Source organism: Ambystoma mexicanum, chromosome 13 (assembly GCF_040938575.1).
Source record: "Ambystoma mexicanum isolate Mex_15411 chromosome 13, UKY_AmexF1_1, whole genome shotgun sequence".
Classification (NCBI taxonomy): Eukaryota; Metazoa; Chordata; class Amphibia; order Caudata; family Ambystomatidae; genus Ambystoma; species Ambystoma mexicanum.
The window spans coordinates 800,440,847-800,458,716 of record NC_090938.1 but is presented as its reverse complement, the minus strand read 5'-3'; the positions used below and the strand labels follow the sequence as shown (position 1 = coordinate 800,458,716).

At 49.9% G+C, this 17,870-nt stretch overlaps 1 protein-coding gene across 3 annotated transcripts in view; it reads right to left on the bottom strand.

The window, feature by feature from the left end:
* The window catches only part of KIFC1 (kinesin family member C1), a 103,395-nt gene that overhangs the window by 44,362 nt on the left and 41,163 nt on the right, over positions 1-17,870 (bottom strand). For 2 of the 3 annotated variants that reach the window (XM_069635212.1, XM_069635214.1), the window contains exons 2-11: positions 16,467-16,586; positions 16,077-16,191; positions 15,827-15,886; positions 15,586-15,630; positions 14,930-15,143; positions 5,290-5,467; positions 4,927-5,094; positions 4,020-4,142; positions 3,779-3,895; positions 3,259-3,432 (exon numbers count right to left, since the gene is read on the bottom strand). In XM_069635212.1, the coding sequence (XP_069491313.1) occupies positions 3,259-3,432; positions 3,779-3,895; positions 4,020-4,142; positions 4,927-5,094; positions 5,290-5,467; positions 14,930-15,143; positions 15,586-15,630; positions 15,827-15,886; positions 16,077-16,191; positions 16,467-16,586 (1,314 nt within the window). The remainder of the gene's footprint in view (positions 1-3,258; positions 3,433-3,778; positions 3,896-4,019; positions 4,143-4,926; positions 5,095-5,289; positions 5,468-14,929; positions 15,144-15,585; positions 15,631-15,826; positions 15,887-16,076; positions 16,192-16,466; positions 16,587-17,870) is intronic. The other variant, XM_069635213.1, reaches the window with a different exon arrangement.

The window sequence follows — 17,870 nt, the reverse complement described above, 5'->3', positions numbered from 1 at the left end:
TAGTGATACACAAGGAGGGGAAAGACAGGATGCATTGTAGCTCCTATAGGCCTAGCTCACTGTTAAATGTTGCTGCGAAGTTCTACGCTAGCATCCTGGCCAGAAGGCTAAGCACTGTTCTCCCCCGGCTGATACACAACGACCAAGATGGCTATGTCGCCGGTAGGCAACGCTCAGACAATGTCCGCAAAACTCTAGACCTCATGGCTTCCATTCCAAACGCGTAAGAAGGGCCCACATTGATATCGGTCGATGCCGAAAAAGGCCTTCGAGCGAGTGGAGTGGAGGTTCATGTCGGAGGTCCTGAGCAGAGCTGGTTTGGGCCCAAACTGGGTCAGAGGAGCACAAGCATTATATCGGAATACTCAAGCGAAGGTAGTGGTTAACGGAATCACTTCAAAGCAGTTTATGTTATCCAGGGGTACTAGGCAGGGGTGTCCCCTTTCCCTGCTTGTATACGTTCTAGTCATGGAGCCGCTGGCTCAAAACATTAGGCGAAACTCAAAGGTTAGAGGGCTCCTCAGATATGGCGTAGAATACAAACTGGCACCGTTTGCGGATGACGTCCTTGCCTATGTCTCCCACCCCGAAAATTCGATTACGACACTCCTGCAGAACATAGAGGAATATGGGGCGCATTCAGGGTTCTGCATAAATAGGAATAAAACAATGATCCTCCCTCTCAGGGATCCTGACCCATCACTTGCGCAGCACCCACTGACATGGGGCCTCCGAGTCACGCAAACAAGCATTAGATACTTAGGTATACTGATTATGAAGAATCTTAAAGAGTTATATCAGTCCAACTATAAAACATTGTGGTCAGCGATCCAACAAGACCTGGACAGATGGGGCAAGCTCAAACTCTCCTGGGCAGGTAAACTTACAGCGATTAAAATGAACATCTTTTTCCTTTTCCAATCTCTTCCTATTGTACTCCCAAGTGCCTTCCTGAGCATGGCTAAAGAAAACTCAGCTGCCTTTTCTTTCGGATAACAAAAGACTGCGGATTGTATATAACACTCTTATCCTAGCAAAGGAAAAGGGAGGTCTTGCCTACCCAGACATCCACACATACTATGCAGCCGCCCAACTTTGTGTTCTTGTAGACCACATTCATGAATCCAAAAGCAAAACAGGGGGTCTCTCTGGAAAATTGTCTCTTTGCCCCAGTCACCCTTGGGGAATGGCCATCAGCTCCTCAGGACGCCATTCTGCGTACGACAAGGGAGCATACCGTCCTTCGGGCACTAGGGGATAGAAGAAATCCAGGTATAGTGGGAGTAAAAGCATGGCCGTCACCATTTAGTTGCATCTGGGCCCCGCCAATTAGAGTTGCTATTCAGGACTCAGAGCCCCTCCGGTTCCAGCCCCAATATGAACAGGGGCTGGTCAGGGCAGGGCAAATGTGGAGGGGAGGCTCGTTCTTGTCCAAGGGAGAGCTTGAATAAGTGCTACAGGGCCCGACTATTAACCCTCTGCCATACCTGCAATTGAAGGGAGTCCTCATGGACCGTAAGTGGAAAGACATGCTAAAGCACCCTCTAACGCCATTCGAAAATATACTGAACACGCACTCTGGTTCCAAAGAGCTCATAGCCTCCATGTACAGGGCGCTCATGGACAGGGGTCACCTCTCACCTCCAAGCACTAAAGCCAAGTGGGACCAAGAAATGGCCTGGGAAGAGAAGCAAGCAGGCTGGGATGCTATATATAAGGCGGTCTGGAAGTCCTTGATCTCAATGCAATATAAGATGCACAATTGCAGAATTCTGACAATGCCACTTAACCCTGCAACGTTTAGCAAAAATGTACGTGGGCATCTCCCCCTACTGCTGGAGAGGGTGCACACAGGTGTGTACATACTGGCATCAATGGTGGAGCTGTCCACGGATTCAGCTGTTCTGGAAAGTGATACAGGGGTGGATTTATGAAATCGAAGGAATTCACAGATTATTTACTCCTCTCTTGTTCCTCTATGGAATTGAAAAAATTGAAGACATATCTGCTTCTCCCACACATGCCAAGAAACTGCTTTTAGCTGCCCGTGTCTGTTCCGATCAAGTGGATAGCATCCTTCCTTCCTATGAAATCAGACTGGCTATCAAAGCGAAAGAAATTACATGGAAAGCTTAACAGCTCTCATAATGGACTCGGCACACAGACCAGCAATGGCTTCCGTTCTTGGAGTATCTCATAAGGGTCAAGTAGCCCAGACCTAATATGGCCCCACTGTCGGGGGGGGGGGGGGGGGTTCGGAGGGGAAGCAAATGGTGGAGCCCGTGCACCTTAAGCATTCCTGAAGCTCAGCACAGGCAGGTTTACTGGGAACTTGCTACCTTGATGGAACCTTATCTAACCCGTAACCCAGCCAGGCTTGGACTCTGCCACAAAGCTAGCCATATGCCCCCGGCGGACATGTGCTCTTGAGACTCACCAGATAACAGTTAGCTATGGTGGTCAAGCCCATGGGGGGGGATTGAGGGTGGGGGGAAATGTGGACTACTCTATCCTGTTCTTCCCCTCTTCTTTCGTACTCTGTCATGAAATTGACATTAATTATACTTGTTGCTTGTTTTCCAAGCAGTTTGGCAGATGCTTTTTGTGATCACAATATAGATATATTTAAAAAAAAAAAAAAAGACACAAAAAAGACGACAAAGAAGTATCTGCACGTGGAATTACATGGCCAAAGCCAAACCCAGGAGCGCTGATAAATTCGGCCTGTTCCCGTCGAAGCAGAAAATGGGACTGAGGTGTGGCGCCAGAGGGTGGAGTCAGGGCAGCGCATGCTCCCTGGGCCGCAGCCCTGCACACCTCTAAATTTAAAGGTGAAGGTTTTTTCTGGTGAAAAAGGTTCCATCTACCGTCCCTCTGACCGGTGGGGCGTTCCCACACCCAATGCTGTGCCTTATACTAAAATTAAAGGGGAAGCTATTGTTTGCAGCCAAAGGTTCCAGTACCATCCCCATGTTGGAGGACGCCCCCCCCCCCACAAGAATGGGGAAGGGGACGCGACGTACAGGTATGACCACTAATATACCCAGGGTTGGGGCAGTACATACCATGCAAAAAATGACCATCCATATACCCAAGAATTAGGAGGTACAAACCATGCAAAAAAGGACCACCAATAAAGCCAGGGTTGAGGAGGTGCATACCATGCAATGAGGGATGACCAATATAACCAGTATTGAGGAGGTGCACACCATGCCAAGGACAACAAATATACCCATGGTTGGGGAGGTGTATACGTACATTCCAGCCCTTTGATCTCAGCTCATCTGCGCTCTGAAAGATTTGCCTCACAGCCCGAGGGATCATGCCCATTGTTTCATAGTCCACATCATCTGGCCCCTCCATGGTATAAGTCTTGCCGCTTCCAGTCTGTCCATATGCAAATATGCACACGTGGTACCCATCCAGCGCAGACTACATTAGAGAGAAATGGTTACACCCACAGGGCAAGTGAAATTCTCAACACTGCAAAGTACTGCAAGAAACTGCAGTTAGGTGGGAGTGAGGGCGGGGAGAGAAACTCTACATGCAGAGGCACACTTTGGGAGGGATTAAAAACTACATTTCTTTACATAAACGTACACACTTTCCATGTTCTCTCACAAAGCGGGAGCCGACAGCAGCATATTTATCATAGGTATGGAAATTCAATAAGTAAATCAGCAAATCAACTTTATTAAGGTTGCCACTGAATGCCCAAAAGCATGCCCCCAATACACAGGGTCATTGGAAAAAAATGGCAAGGGTTGCTCAGCAGTACCTGGACCAACAGCGAGATTTCATGGAAGACTTCACCTTGGCAGGAACTGGGTGAGAAGACGCGATCGAAGGTAAAGTCGTACTTGTGGGCTTCTTTTTTCTCTCGACCTGTGTGTGACTGAGTAAAAGGTCAAACAAAATCAGCGAGGTTGCAGGGACCCTTGGCACCCCCAACCATTGCACCAACATTTCTTCAGATCACTCCCAGTTAACTCCACATGCCCCTCCACCTCCAACCACACCTCTTCAGATTTGCTCAGGATCACACTCCGGTCATCTTGAGGGGGAAACTGTATGTGGTCCATGTTGCAATTGATCTCAGCCTTCAGTAGGGGGCGAACTCTGCAGAATACTCGGATGTTGCCCTGTGAAACAAAGCAATAGGCTTCAGCAGATGTGAAACCATCAGTGCTCAAAAATAGGTTTCCATTTCGCGATTATCAGCTCCAGCTCAACACCCATGATATCCCCTTCTGCAACCTCTCCAAGGGGAGCTGAACTTCACTACCAATACACAGAAGAGGTGTCATGAAAATATGGGCAAGGGTAGAGTTTGAAAAGCAGGCTTTCCAGTAAAAAAAAAGAAAAAAAGTCAAATCAAACTGTACAGCTGTACCATTGGTGCAGTCTTGACGGTCAAAGCTTAAACTCTTGAAGATGGACAACTTTTGTTTGAGTCAAAGCTCAGAGAGAAAGTAGGCCAGTCACTAGTGCAGGGATCTGAATAAATACTTCACATTAGTACCACACACACACACAATATATACCAGATGACCTGGGAAGTCCACACAAGTTCCGGGTTTTGGTTGTCAAGTAACCCAGAGACATAAAGACTAACCAGGAGAAGAATAGCTTCCAGCTCCCCTGTATTTCCAATCCCTGCCATTGTTACTCTAGCAGGTATTCCTAGACTGGTGTAGTCACCCATGTGGCAAACAAGATTTGCCTGAACTACATGCGAGCCTTCGCAAAAAAATGAATACATCCCCACCCACTCCACCAAAAGTGTCACATTGCACTGCAAAATGATCAAGCGCCACGCATTTAGCCCTTCCCGCTCCCACCCCTCCAGCTCTGTTGGTTATGCATATGTACCTGCATAATATTTTTAACACTCCTCCCCATATTCTCCAACCTTTGCCCTCTGACCTTTAGTTCTTGGATGATGTTATGAAGCCGCCTGCGCTCCATCTCCAAACAATGCAATCGCTCATCTTTACTTGCTCCCACATCCTGCAGCAAGGCAACGTTTGCCTGCAGAGATTGTACCAACTCCCGCTTGACAATCAGTTCATTGTGGGCTAGTTTTAGTTGCACCTTGTGGAAGACAAGAGCAAATGGGAGAGCATAATAGCACAGAGTCAGGACAGTAGGCTGTACAAATATCTCCCTGGAGTAGCCAAGTTCCACAAAAACAGACATACATCCCTGGAGTGTGCAAAGCTACACAACAGTAGACTGCACATATACACTGGAGTACACAAGCTCTGTATTAACGGACTGCACACATACCTCCCTGGAGTCCGCAAGCTCCACAAGATGGCTCTTGGCGTCATGTAACTCTGCGATCGTGGAGAGGTTTGAAGAGAGCTGACCCTCCTGGCTGCTAACCACCATCCTCAGCGCTGCTGCTTCTTCAGACATCTGTGTCAGCTTCTGCTGAGTTACCTGGAGCTCAGAGTTAAAGGAGCTGCAAAACAGTCAAGGAGAAGGCCATGATCTAGAAGGCTCAAAGAGGTACAGAACATCTTGAGGGGGTCAGCAATCACCAACCGATCCAGGACACAGTCTAACTAGGCCAGCAGAAAGTCTTTCGCACCATCTACGAGTCCATACATCATTTCACAGGTCTGCGATACCAGCAGTAAAGGTTCCGACATGCCAACCCAGAGGCGGGCCCCATGCGATTGCATTTCTGGGAGGTTCATTCACTTGCAGCATCACGCAGTCATTATACAGCTACACTCCCATCTGTGGAAGCTGATATCCTCTGCCTGAACCCTCTTCACCCTGACAAAGCAGCCTTAAATACAAAGCACCATCTTTCTGCCCATTAATGATGTTGTGACAAAACCCGATCATTGCAATTGCCATCTCATTCTATATCAACAGGAATTCAGAGGTCAGCAGGGGTGCAGGCAAGATGGCTGCCTGCTAGTGAAGCTCTATGTACTCCCCCTTTCCCCTTGGTGGTATGTTGCTAGATCGTCCCCGGAGGGGTCATTCAGACACCCCCAGCAAGATTGAAGGGGTGAGAGGAGTGCACCAGTGGTCCGACTGTGGCAAAAGTGTGTACCTTCACCTCTTAGAGTCAACTTCCAGTGCTAGTGCACGAGAAGCCAGAATTAGTCACTGCAACACTCGCAACCCAGATAAACGGGAAGCGGTATTTGACACCATCTGCACTCTACACAAGGGGGTTTAACCTTTGCAGCACTGCTGCCATTGTACACACCACAGGCAGCCTGGAGACTTGAAAACAATGGATATAAAAGAACCCAAAGCACATTTTAGCTCATGTGTAAACTCGCCTTTTATGTTGAAATAGGAACATACTAAGGAACTGAAGACCTGTTTAGGGAAATAACAGTAAAGACGACTTTGCTACTCCAGGAGGATAACTTAAAGCAGGACTCCTGCCACCACAGTCCACCAAAACAAGAGCCCTAGAGCTATTAACCCCTGTGGGTAAGAGAAACAGAGTGCGCAGTCCAAGTCATGGGCAATTAGCTTGAATCTCTCAAGCTAATGCCGATGTTCCACTTTTTTCCCCCCACAGCGACACATTTCTTTGTGAAACAGAGCCAATCCTGTTACAACTGTATGGCAGGATCACAATTCCTGAAAAGAATTCTTAATTGTTTTAGAGAATGGATTCTTCCCAGATAGTGTGGAAGCTTACTGGCTATAGGATTGGTATAGGGTACCACATACAGATCTAATCCACCGCTATAGCTGGTTGGTAACACAAGATTTTAGAAAGCCCAGAGCAGGTGTGGTACTCATGACCAATATAATAGAAACCACCAAGGTAATAGCCGAAGTGAACCGAGATGTAGGATGATCTGTGCCGAGATGGTTATTAACCAAGTTTCTAGACCTCTGTTACTTAGAAATAGAGGCCTAAGATGTTTTGAATTTAGAAACACTGAAATAAGATACTAAATCTTATTGTTTACTGTCCTCTTCTAGGGAGACACCCCTTCTACTGCATTTAATGCAGGTCAATTTGAGCCTACTGAACAAGGACTCGTAGGACCAAGAAAAACAACGTGTAAACCGCACCGCCTTTTTTTGTCTATGTAATCAATATTGACAGACGTGACCCCTGAAGAATTTCCAAGTAGCTAGAACACTAATTGGAAAGAAACATGTTGGGCACTTTGTAGATTTTTATGTTGAAGGTGTATTTGACACAATAGAAACTGGATGAGTGGTACGAGAGAATGAGTGGTGTGTGTAACGAGGTATGTCTATTGTCTACAATTTGCACAGCACAAGTCACTTTATGGAAACAATGAATTAGATTGATGTGTATGTAGAAAGGTTTGTGTTATTATATTGGCGGTTATGATGTTCCAGCCACATATGATTTACCCAGGGCAGGACATGTTGCATTATGTATTGTAATTTAAAATATTGTGCAGCTTGAATATTAAAATATGCAAATTTTTTTCTATAAACCCAAGAGTAAGAAACTCCCCCCCCCCCCTACCCCACCCACCCCATGTCCAATGGAATGGACTAAAGGTGGTGAAGTATCTCCCTGAGTAGGGAACACAGTGATAAAACCATAAGCTTTGTGTTTGAAGTTTAAAGGGTTGATCCTCCTTTAGTTAGAGTACGCTTGGTCTTCCTTTCCCTCTTTCTTGTTGAGATTTGTGCCTTCGGGAAGACAGGAGGCTCGAGTTCAGAGGGTCCCCCACCCCGCGGTGGAGTTCACATGAGGATTGAGGCCCGAGCAGTGCGGCACTGTGGTGATTTCATCAGTGAGTGCAGTACCCTGGCGAGTGTCTGGCTTCAGGCACCACCCATTTGCCAAAGGGGCGCTTCATGAGAGGGCCGGGGGCCCCCCCCTCCAACAGTGCAGAGAACATGAGGCTCGAGGCTGTGCGGCCCGCGGAACGGGACAAGACACCGGATTAATGCCGGGCGTGTGCCCCGGCATGTGATCAGTGTTGCATGCCCCGTTCCTGCAGGGGGTGCACCATCAGTGGCAACATGGGCCCAGTGTGGACCAGCAGCAGATGGGCCGATTGGGGATACCCGAACCCAGGAGATATGAGGAGCAGTGCAAAGACGGCACCTGTGAGTAATGCCAACTGCACTCAACGTGTGCATGCAGCTGTAGTAGTGGGAGACAGGTGATAACATCCAAAGAAGCGTGTCTCTGAAACGTGACGGCCACGGTTGACCGCATGAGCATGAATCCCCCTCAGGAACAAGTTTGTCCATGGCCATATGCCTCTGAAATGTCCTGCACTAACCAACGGGCAATGGAAGCCTTAGAAGCGCAAGAGCCGGGCGAGGAGCCCCCAAAAGTCAAACAATTCCCCTTGACTTCCTGAAGGAATGCAGGGCCCTCTCTGCCTCCGACTGCACATTTGGATATAGCACCGGCAGGCAGAGCTCCTGATACAGATGAAATGTGGAGACCACCTTGGGCAAGAAATTTGGGCGAGTGTGCAAGATGTCCTTTTCTTTGTGAAACATGGCGAATGGCTCACACAAAGACCACGCCTGCAACACACTAACCCTGCGCGCACAGATGAGAGCCACCAATAAAACCGTCTTTAGCATCACCAAGCAGATGGCCACAAATGCCATTGGCTCGAAAGGCTTGCATTGCAAAGCCGCAAGAACCACATTGAGGTCCCATACTCTATGCACCGGAGGAAAAAGTCTAGCCAACACCCAAGGTGGGCTTAAACCACTGGGTTGGCTGCCGAGAAACACATGCTCAGGGGAATTCTTGCAAGCCCTGATGGCCACGACATACATGCAGCGAATATCCACCTTGACCGCAGGACGAGCCAGGTGTGCCAAAAAGGCCAGTACATCATTCAGAGGACAGGTCACGGGTCCAGCCCCTTGTCGCGAGCCCAATTGCAGAACCCAGTCCATTTGCTCTTATACTGGGACAGTCGAGGGCCACCTGAATGATGTCCCAGTTAACTGAAAATGGAGCGTGCTGAAGCCTCAGTTGATCAGTAACCAGGCCACCAGGGCCCGTTTGGCCGCATCTGGCTGTACCACTGTCCAACACATGCATCAGGAAACCCCTGCTGGGGAATTGAAAGATGTACAGGACCTGGGAAGCGCAACTCTGTCAGTGCCCATTCCCAGATAGAAACTGCCTCCATGCAGAGGAGGAGGGGGGGCAATCTGTGGAACAACAGGTGCCACACTGCTTGTTCAGGTAAAACCTAGTAAAATATTATCCTGTCCAGGACCGACTTGTCCCTGATGAGAGGGGGGGGGGGGTAAAAATGGCATGCAGGTGAGGCCCAGTACCCTGAGCTCGAGCGGATGGATATGCAGGAGGGCTTCCGTCCTGGACCACACTCCATGAATCGCATAGCCCTCCAGAGTAGTCCCCCCAGCCCGAAAGAGGAGGCTGTTGTCACCACCAGAATAGGTTCCTGTCGGTTTTAGGGCCACCAGTGAAGATCAGGCAGCAGGAGCAGTGGTATTGGGATCCTGTCCGACTGAGACCAGTCTCCTGATCCCAACTGGCTGCCAGGTGGAGCTGGAGGCGCGTGTACAGTGAGCATGAAGGAGACCATCATGCTCAGAAAGTGCTGCAACCACAATGCTGAGGTGGTCAAGTTGGCCAGAAAGTGCCCCACTGCCTACCGCCTTGAGGAGGGACAATCCTCTCGGGCTTAGGCAACACCCGCTGAACGGTAGTGTTCCAACACACCCCAAAGACAACCAGCTCCTGAGAGACATAACTGAAATTTCCTCTGCATGAGGGGAAAACCCCAGCTGATGAAGGGTAACCGCCAATCTGTCAGGAGTACACCACCCCTTTGGGAGACCCCGCCCTCACCAACCAGTTGTCCAGATAAATGTGTAGATGGGGCCCTCCAATCAGAGACTGCCCGCCACTGCGTTCATTAACTTCACGAAGACACGAGAAGCAGAGTTCAGGCCAAAGGGTAGCGCCTTGTACTGTAAGTGGTACGACAATCGTGAACCGTAGAAACTTCAAATGCGGTGGATATATGGGTACATGCAGGTAAGCATCCTTGAGTTCAAAGGAACACATCCAGTCACCCTACGCACACTGGCCATGTGCTCAGGAGTAATCAGCTTGAAGCGTTCCAGCGGTAAAGACAGACTTAGAAATGACAGGTCCAGGACTACCCCTCAGGCCAGCCTGGTTCTTCGTGGGTACTGTAAAAATCCTTGATAAGGAACCAAAGCTCCCGTCGACCAGAGCAACCGGTTCCATGGCCTGCATCTCCAAGAACGAAAAGAACTCCCATAAGAGTTGGGGACCTGATCGGAAGAACAGAGTATTGTAAAGGCAAAGGAAGAGGAAGACTACAGCTAGCATCCACGAGTTGTCGCCGCTTCCAGGTGTTCTGGATCATGGACAAAAACGGTCCCCCACCGGCAGGCTTTGTTCCTAGTGTCACTGCTTCAATGGGGCGCGGAAAAACCTACACGACATCCTCTGCTGCTTCCTTCAGTTATTGCTGGGCAAACCCTTTAAGCCGGCGAAAGCGCGCCACTCTGCCATTTTGAAGCCTTGTGCAACACCCTGGTTTGGGGGGCACAAAGGCCCTGAGCCAAGAGGTCTTGGACACAAGAGGATACAGCTCAGGTCTTGCACCCGAAGCAAAAGCTTTGACCTCCGAAATCCCTCTAATAGGCGCTGAACCCTCAACCGGCCAGTAGTCTTAACGCCCTGATTCACAGCCTCGGAGCTCGCTCCGTTAGGCTGGGAGCCCTCTGTGCCGGTAACCGTGCTGGCTCTAGCCAAGGAAATACTCTTGGAGATGGCACTAGACTATCCGTTTACCCCCTCCCTGGGGTAGAAGAGGATGAGCATGATAGTCCCGCAGACTACAGCCTGGTAGGGCCCCTGAGACCCTCAGCTTGGGAGTCAGTACCCTGGGAGGCCTCAGGCCTGTCCCTAGATCGCCCAAAGAGCCCCCGGGCCCTCACCAAGGTAGCCAGTAGCCTTGGAGGCCTAGGGCCTGCCAGACACTCAATCCGAGGAACCCCGGGTAAGGAGATGCTACGCTGTGGAGCCGTGCTGAACAGAGGGCCTACGTTGTCTAGACAAGATGTCCTGGCGACAAAGTCCTTGAAGTGGGGCGGAGGAGAAGGAACAAGATACTTTATCCAGCATGGGGTCTGGCATGGATTCACATGCCCATGAACCCCAGTCATCAGACCTGGAATCCTCAGTACGAAAAAAATAAATGAAAAATAAAAAAAAAGTTCACTTTCAAACTATTTCTCCTCTAAACCAATCACTGAGCTCTGGGTCATACTGTCCCGAGCCAATGACTGCCCTCTCCCTAGGCCCCTCCTCTGGCGGCCATATTTAGATTTGGTAAGCACATAAAGTGGCAGTATGACCAAAAAGCGGCAGAGGGGCAGGAGGGAGGGTTTGCATTTGAATCAATGCCAGACCCATGCTGTAGACATTGTAAGTTAATCACCGTAGTAACTAACGTCCCTTTCCTCCATACTGCATGTGACAGGAGGCGGAACCTTTTTCACCAGAAAAAAACGTCCCCTTTAAATTTAGAGGCGTGCGGCCCTGCGAGCATGCGCTGCCCTGACTGCACCCTCCGAGCCCACACCTCAGTCCCCATATACGTGTCGACAATAGATTAACATTGCGCAATGACCAGTTTTATTAGAGGGGAGGATGGTGGGACGTATGGAGGAAAGGGTTTAGTCACTACAGTGAGTAACTTGTAATTACTCTTGTCCCGTTTTCTCCATACTGCATGGGCGATTACAACTGAGTGTAGCCCCAGGGGGGGAAGAGGAGACCCTCCTTAAGCAAATAAGTTTCTAAGCACCGCCTGTCCGAATGTCGTGTCTGATCTAGAGCTGGCATCCAAACAGTGGTGCCTGCAGAAACCAAAGGGGTGGCCCACGTGGGCGCCCTGCTTGTGACTTGCCAGGGGACACGCCGCTGGAACGCAATGGCTGTTGCCTTGGCTCTGACCGCATGGGCGTGCATGTTGGCCAGCAGTGGCTTATGCGGTCCTCGTAAGCTTCTTTGATGGCCGAGACCATCCAACGGGCTATGGAGGCCTTAGAGGCCCGATACCCCAGTCTTGATCCGCTGAAGGTGACAAAAATTGCATCTGACTTGCGGAAGCCCTTGGTCCTATCCAAGTAGAATTTCAGGGCATGCCTGACAGAGGCAGTGCAGAACTCTTTAGGCTCGGCAAAAAAAACACAGGCAGCACTATTTCCTCATTCAGATGGAATGCGGAAGGCACCTTGGGTAGGAATGCCGGGTGTGTCCGCGGGACTACTTCATCCTTGTGAAACATAGTATAGGGCTCTGAGATGACCAGCGCCTGGATTTCACCGATTCTGCGAGCTGAGGTGAGGCTGACAGCAAGGCCCTCTTAATGGTGATCAGCCCGATGTCCACAGACGCCATTGGCTCAAATGGTTTGTGGGCCAGGCCCCCCCCCCCCCCAACACTATGTTAAGGTCCCCCCACAGGATGTGGCCTCTTGATGGGCGGTTAGAGACCCGTCAAATGCTTCTTGACAAGCAGGTTGGAAGAGAGTTTCTGTAGGCCGCAAGGGCTGCCAAGTGTCTACCTGCACGCTCGAGTGGGCGAGGTGCACCGAGAACAGCATGTCGTCCAATGTACATGGGGGGGGGGGGGTAATATCCTTGGAGGCTGCCCAGTGGCAGAACCTGCTCCACTTGCCCTTATACTGGGTCCTGGTAGCTTTGCTCCTAGCCCCCTGTATTATTGGTAGATTAGCCAGGTAAAGGCTGAGGTGCCCTAGCGTGATGTGCACAGGAACAACACTGGGAGGGCCAGTTTCTGTGGCGCGGGCTGGATGACCCTGCCCCCCTGTTGCGCCAGAAGATGCGCTGACCCCATCGGAAGGCGATTGGGTGATCTCCGAGAGGCTGAGCAGCTTCGAGAACCATGGCCTGGCTGGCCACCATGGAGCTATTAGGATGACGTTGCGATGGCAAGACTCCTTGATCTTGCATATCACGCTGTGCATCAGCGGTGTGGGCGGGAAGGCGTATGCCTTCATGCCACGCCACTGAATCTGAAATGCGTCGGCCAGGGAGCTGGGAGCCTGTCCCTGCCAGGAGGCGAAATGTTGGCACTTCCTGTTGTCCCAGGTGGCAAACGGGTCAACTTGGGGGTGACCTCATGTGCTGACAAGGTCGTTCAATTGCCACTCGTAATTGTCTGCTCCCAGTTTGCTGAGCCTGTCCACCTCCAGGTTGGATTCCCCCGGAAGGTGGATGGCCGTGAGGTAGATGTTCTCTAGGGCCCATTCCCACATGCTGACCACCAGCCTGCACAGCAGAGGGGACCTGTTACCTCCCTGCTTGTTGACCTAGAACATTGAGTTGTCTGAATGAGGACGACCTTGCCCTTGATAACCGGAAGGCTCTGAGAGCTAGCCAGATGGCCTTCAGTTCCAGCCAATTGATATGGTACTCCTGCTCCTGCCTGGTCCAGGTGCCATGGACGCAGTGGTTGTCCAGGATGGCTCCCCATACCTCGCGAGGGGATTCTGTAGTGATGGTGACCTGTGGGGTAGGCTGCCAGAAAGGTTTGCCTGTCTGCAGGTTGCAGTCCCCGGACCACCATGTGAGGTCCGGGTGAAGAGAAGGAGGACCATTGATCATCTCCGCCTGAGAGCCCCGCTCCTGGTTCCATGATGCGGCGAAAGTGCAGCTATATTCTCCTCATCCAGAGTCTCGTGCGGGGGACTGCCAGTAGGACCACTGCCATGAGACCCAGTAGGTGTTGGCACCACCAGGCCAACGTCACTTCTCTGAGGAAGTGCGCTGTGGCCCTCTTGATGGGGGTGATCTTGTCCTTTGATGGATATTTTGAAATAGCACTCCTTGCAGCGCTTACGACCGACACCTTGGGAGTGGACACAATCTCAAAATCGCGTTCAACAAATTGGTCCGTTAAAAAATTCTCATGAGAGATTTGATCCGTGAGCAGTGGGCTGAGCGTGCAGAAAAAAGGAACAGAGGTACAGGGGCATAGTTACGCAGTATATGTACGACGAGCGATTTCATGTTATGACCGCCACATCTAGACAAGACGAAGTCTAGGTGCACTACGCCCGCTGTCGAAGGTTTTCCAAGCAGCTGACGCTGGAATAGATATCCATCCGATGAGGAATCTGCAGGAGAAATGTAATCCATTGAAATACATTTTATTTTTTTTCTTAAAAGTGCTTTGTGAAGTTATACAAACTCTGCAAAAATTGTCTTTAAAAATCTCATCACGTCTGGTCATTGTTACTAGCTTAAATGCTTATTCCTTTAGTAGTTTTTTCATATCTATTCCTTGTGGGGGAACTTCCCAATCTCACTACAAAGTGACATGTGCATCCTTTCACGCAGAGATTTAAAATGAATCATTTGGTACAAGCAGCAACCAAATTTCCTTGCTTGGAACCACCAAAAGCCCCTCACGTTGTGCTATTTAAATCATTTAATGTTTTATCAATATTACTTGTTCAATGCGCTTTTAAGACTGGCAAATTCATTTTCAGGACTTGGAACCCCGACCTCCTTACTGTAATTTCAATAAACTGTGGCAGTGGCCAATGATCAAGCAGGCCTGTGGACAAAGTCTCCTGGCCCCCTAGAAGATGTTAGCAAGTAGCCCTAGTATACAAGGAGATAGCCCTACCTGGCCTATGCACCCCATCTTTCTTTCATGCGCCTGTCCTCTAAAGGTTGCAGTTGCCTCATGGAGGGTCATGCCCCAGAATCCCCCAGCCTCCCAAAGATACAGGCACCGTGTTCCACAGTGCCCCCTTGCTGTGCTTGCACCAAACGCTGCAGATCACACCACAACCAACCCCCCACCCCCTCAAATGCACCCGTGCCGAGTTTGTCCCCAGTAGCCAACTGTACCAAAACATCCCTGTTGAATTCATACCTGCACTTAGTGGTCAGCTCCCTGTTCTCCACCTTCAAGACATCCAGCTGACCCTGAATCTCCTCAAGAGTCTGGCGCAGGTGCAGGTTCTCACCAGCCAGGGAGTGCAGCTTGCTCTTATAGGTAGACACCTGGTCCCGCATGTCGTCTACTTTGCCCTTCAGGTCCCAGGCAGCACGCGCCTTCTTTGTTCCACTTGTAGTAGAAGAGGCTTCTAAGGTGAAGGGAGGGAGGGAGGGAGGGAGGAACAAACTTAAGGTTGGAGGCCTGTTCAGAGGCAGCAGACAGCGAGAGAATCACTGGCAAGCGGATTAACAAAATGAACCAATTTGCATGAATAAAAAGCAATGTGGAGGGCGATGATCAAGGGCCACTCAGCGGCCTACAGATTAAAAGTGGGAGGAGGGGCAGATAAAGCCTGTATAACAAATAATTGCAGAGACTGCAAAACTCGGGAGGTGCAGCAGGGTACACAAAGCATGGGGTGGAATCAGAGGCTGCATATTGCTGCACTGCACTGACACATAATCCATCAGACAACACACTGGATGAATGAGCGAATCGGGCAGCAATGACGACAAGTTATCCAGTGCCGGGGGTGGAGGAGGAATACAGAGAACCCCCAAAAGTACATCACAAAAGCAGAGCAAACTCACCTGTCTTTGCAGCAGCCGATGTGGTCTGTGTAGGCTTCTGACGAGCTGTAATGGAGCAAGGAAGAGGGGTAAATGCTCGACCAGAAGCAGCAGCACATTCCGGCCAGGACCTACAACTCATGGTCACATTGAGGACATCATAAACCAGGACATGGCCTTTAAAGGACAACAAGGCGTAACGCTCCTCTGCCTGAGCCCAGTCATCTACCACCCATCCTGACAGACCTGTAAGGTGCAGTACCTGAAGAAACCATTGCAGGAGCCTTGGAGTTGGTTCTGACTGGAGCTAGAGATCGTCTTCCTGTGGGAGAGAAAGGGGGCAATGAGCAGAGCAACTTCTGATGTGCGATACGAGCCACCAGTTTGGGGGATGCATGGCTTGCGCATAGCTGAACTCGCTGTATCTAGATGTCTCAAATACCAGTAATCTAGAAGTGCATTCCAAGCATCCAGGTCTCAATCGAGAATGCTGCGCGTGTGATGGTACTCACCAGTCAAATAGGATTTTGGAACAGCCGACACTGCTGGAGGTTTGGGCCGGGTGCAGGCAATGCTGGCTGGGACCCTGTACTGCTGCGGTTCCGGTGATGAAATGCGTAACCGCTTCTGAAAAAGAAACTTTAGTATTTGTCCCTCCAATTATCATCTGCCAGTGCTTGCAAGACTACCATTGCTTGGATTATATGGAAGATTGCTGGACACCTGACCTCCCATTCCAGCTTGCACCAACTCGATCTGACCCAGCATCTGTGAATCCCCACTGGATCCTCAGCACGCGGCCCTATATCTCCAATGTGCACATGGGGCCCTCACTTCATCAAGAGCTACCCACCCTCTTGGAAGGATCAGCTCCGTTTGCCCTTCTCATTGCGCCATCTCACCTTTTCCATCATCGGCATGTTCTCGTTGCTGTGCATGCGCTTGTTCCGGATTGTGCTGGGCACAGGCAGGCGAGAGACACTCTTCATGGCTGTAGGTGGCTTGTTCTCACCGGGGTTCATCTAAGGAAAGAAAACGGTCCCATCAGCAACCTGGAGGCCACAAGAGTATACATCTGACCACAGCAGCATGAGAGAGATGCCCTTTTTACCGCACATTGTGTGTGTTTTCCAGTTGTGGGACATGAAAGAAAGCACAGGTTCTTGGAGAGCAAACAGGCTGCAGCGCTCTTCAGATATTCAATCACTTCCACATGCAGGATTCGGATTTTAACAAACCAAACCAGTGTGACAAGGGACAACACTAAAAAGGACTAGAAGGTAGATTCATGAAAAGCACTATACTGAGCAGCCAGTTGGCTGTATATTTGTTGAAGGTGTGCACCAAGTAGGCCTAGAGAGTGCATGTTACCTGTGTGCTGCTTTGCAACTTGATACTTTCTTTCAATAGGGTTACCCTTTTACGGAATAGATTTGATCATTACACAGCTTTAAACATTCATTGCACTCAATCGCCATTCATTTATTGTATACAACCTTTTGTGCATTCAAACGGTTCTGGGTGTTTGTGCACCTACTGTTACTCGTTTGCCTGGTTGGCTCATCTTCAGAAGGGCACCAGGTTTTGAAGAGCTGCCCAGTATGCATCTACACAGGCCTTGTGCACACAGCCAATGCATGAAAAGCAAGTGTGGCTGTGCCCAAGGTGACCTGCAATCTGCTCCCCTGGAACTGCAGCCCCTCAAAATAAAGCAATGACCTCCCCCCCTTTAATTTATTTTAGCAGCGCTTATTTGGAGCTTTGCCACGTCTGCTGTTCAGTCTGGCTTCTCCTTTGTGGAGAACTCCATATCACTGGCACCTTGCTTTCGTGGCATAGCTCTACTTGACCAATTCCCATATCTGAGCTGCCCTTACCGATTAACATTTACTCTCGAAACAGGCTACTGAAACCGACAACGTATTCCAAGCGGTCAGTTTGATTTGATTTTCAATACTGAAACATGACCGGCATGCTTCTGACCGCATAAGCCTTGCAACCATACTTTAATTTGTACCGCTAGTCCTATGTGGGAGGTAGCACAGCGGTCATATCTTGATGCCCTCTTCCACTATTTCCTATGCTACCAAATACTGATGTGTGGGTGACCACTATCCCCAATTTGGCTCCTCAGACGCTAGTTTCCTGCCTCCCCTCTCTGCTCTTGGCGTTCCATTTTCTACCCCAGTATTTACAGAGTTGTCTTCCATTAACCGCAACACGTTTTGGATATTTTCTCAGAAATCGTCATTCTTGTCCTGTTCAAAGTTTTTCAATTCCGTCCCAATGCCATCAGTGAGGTTCTT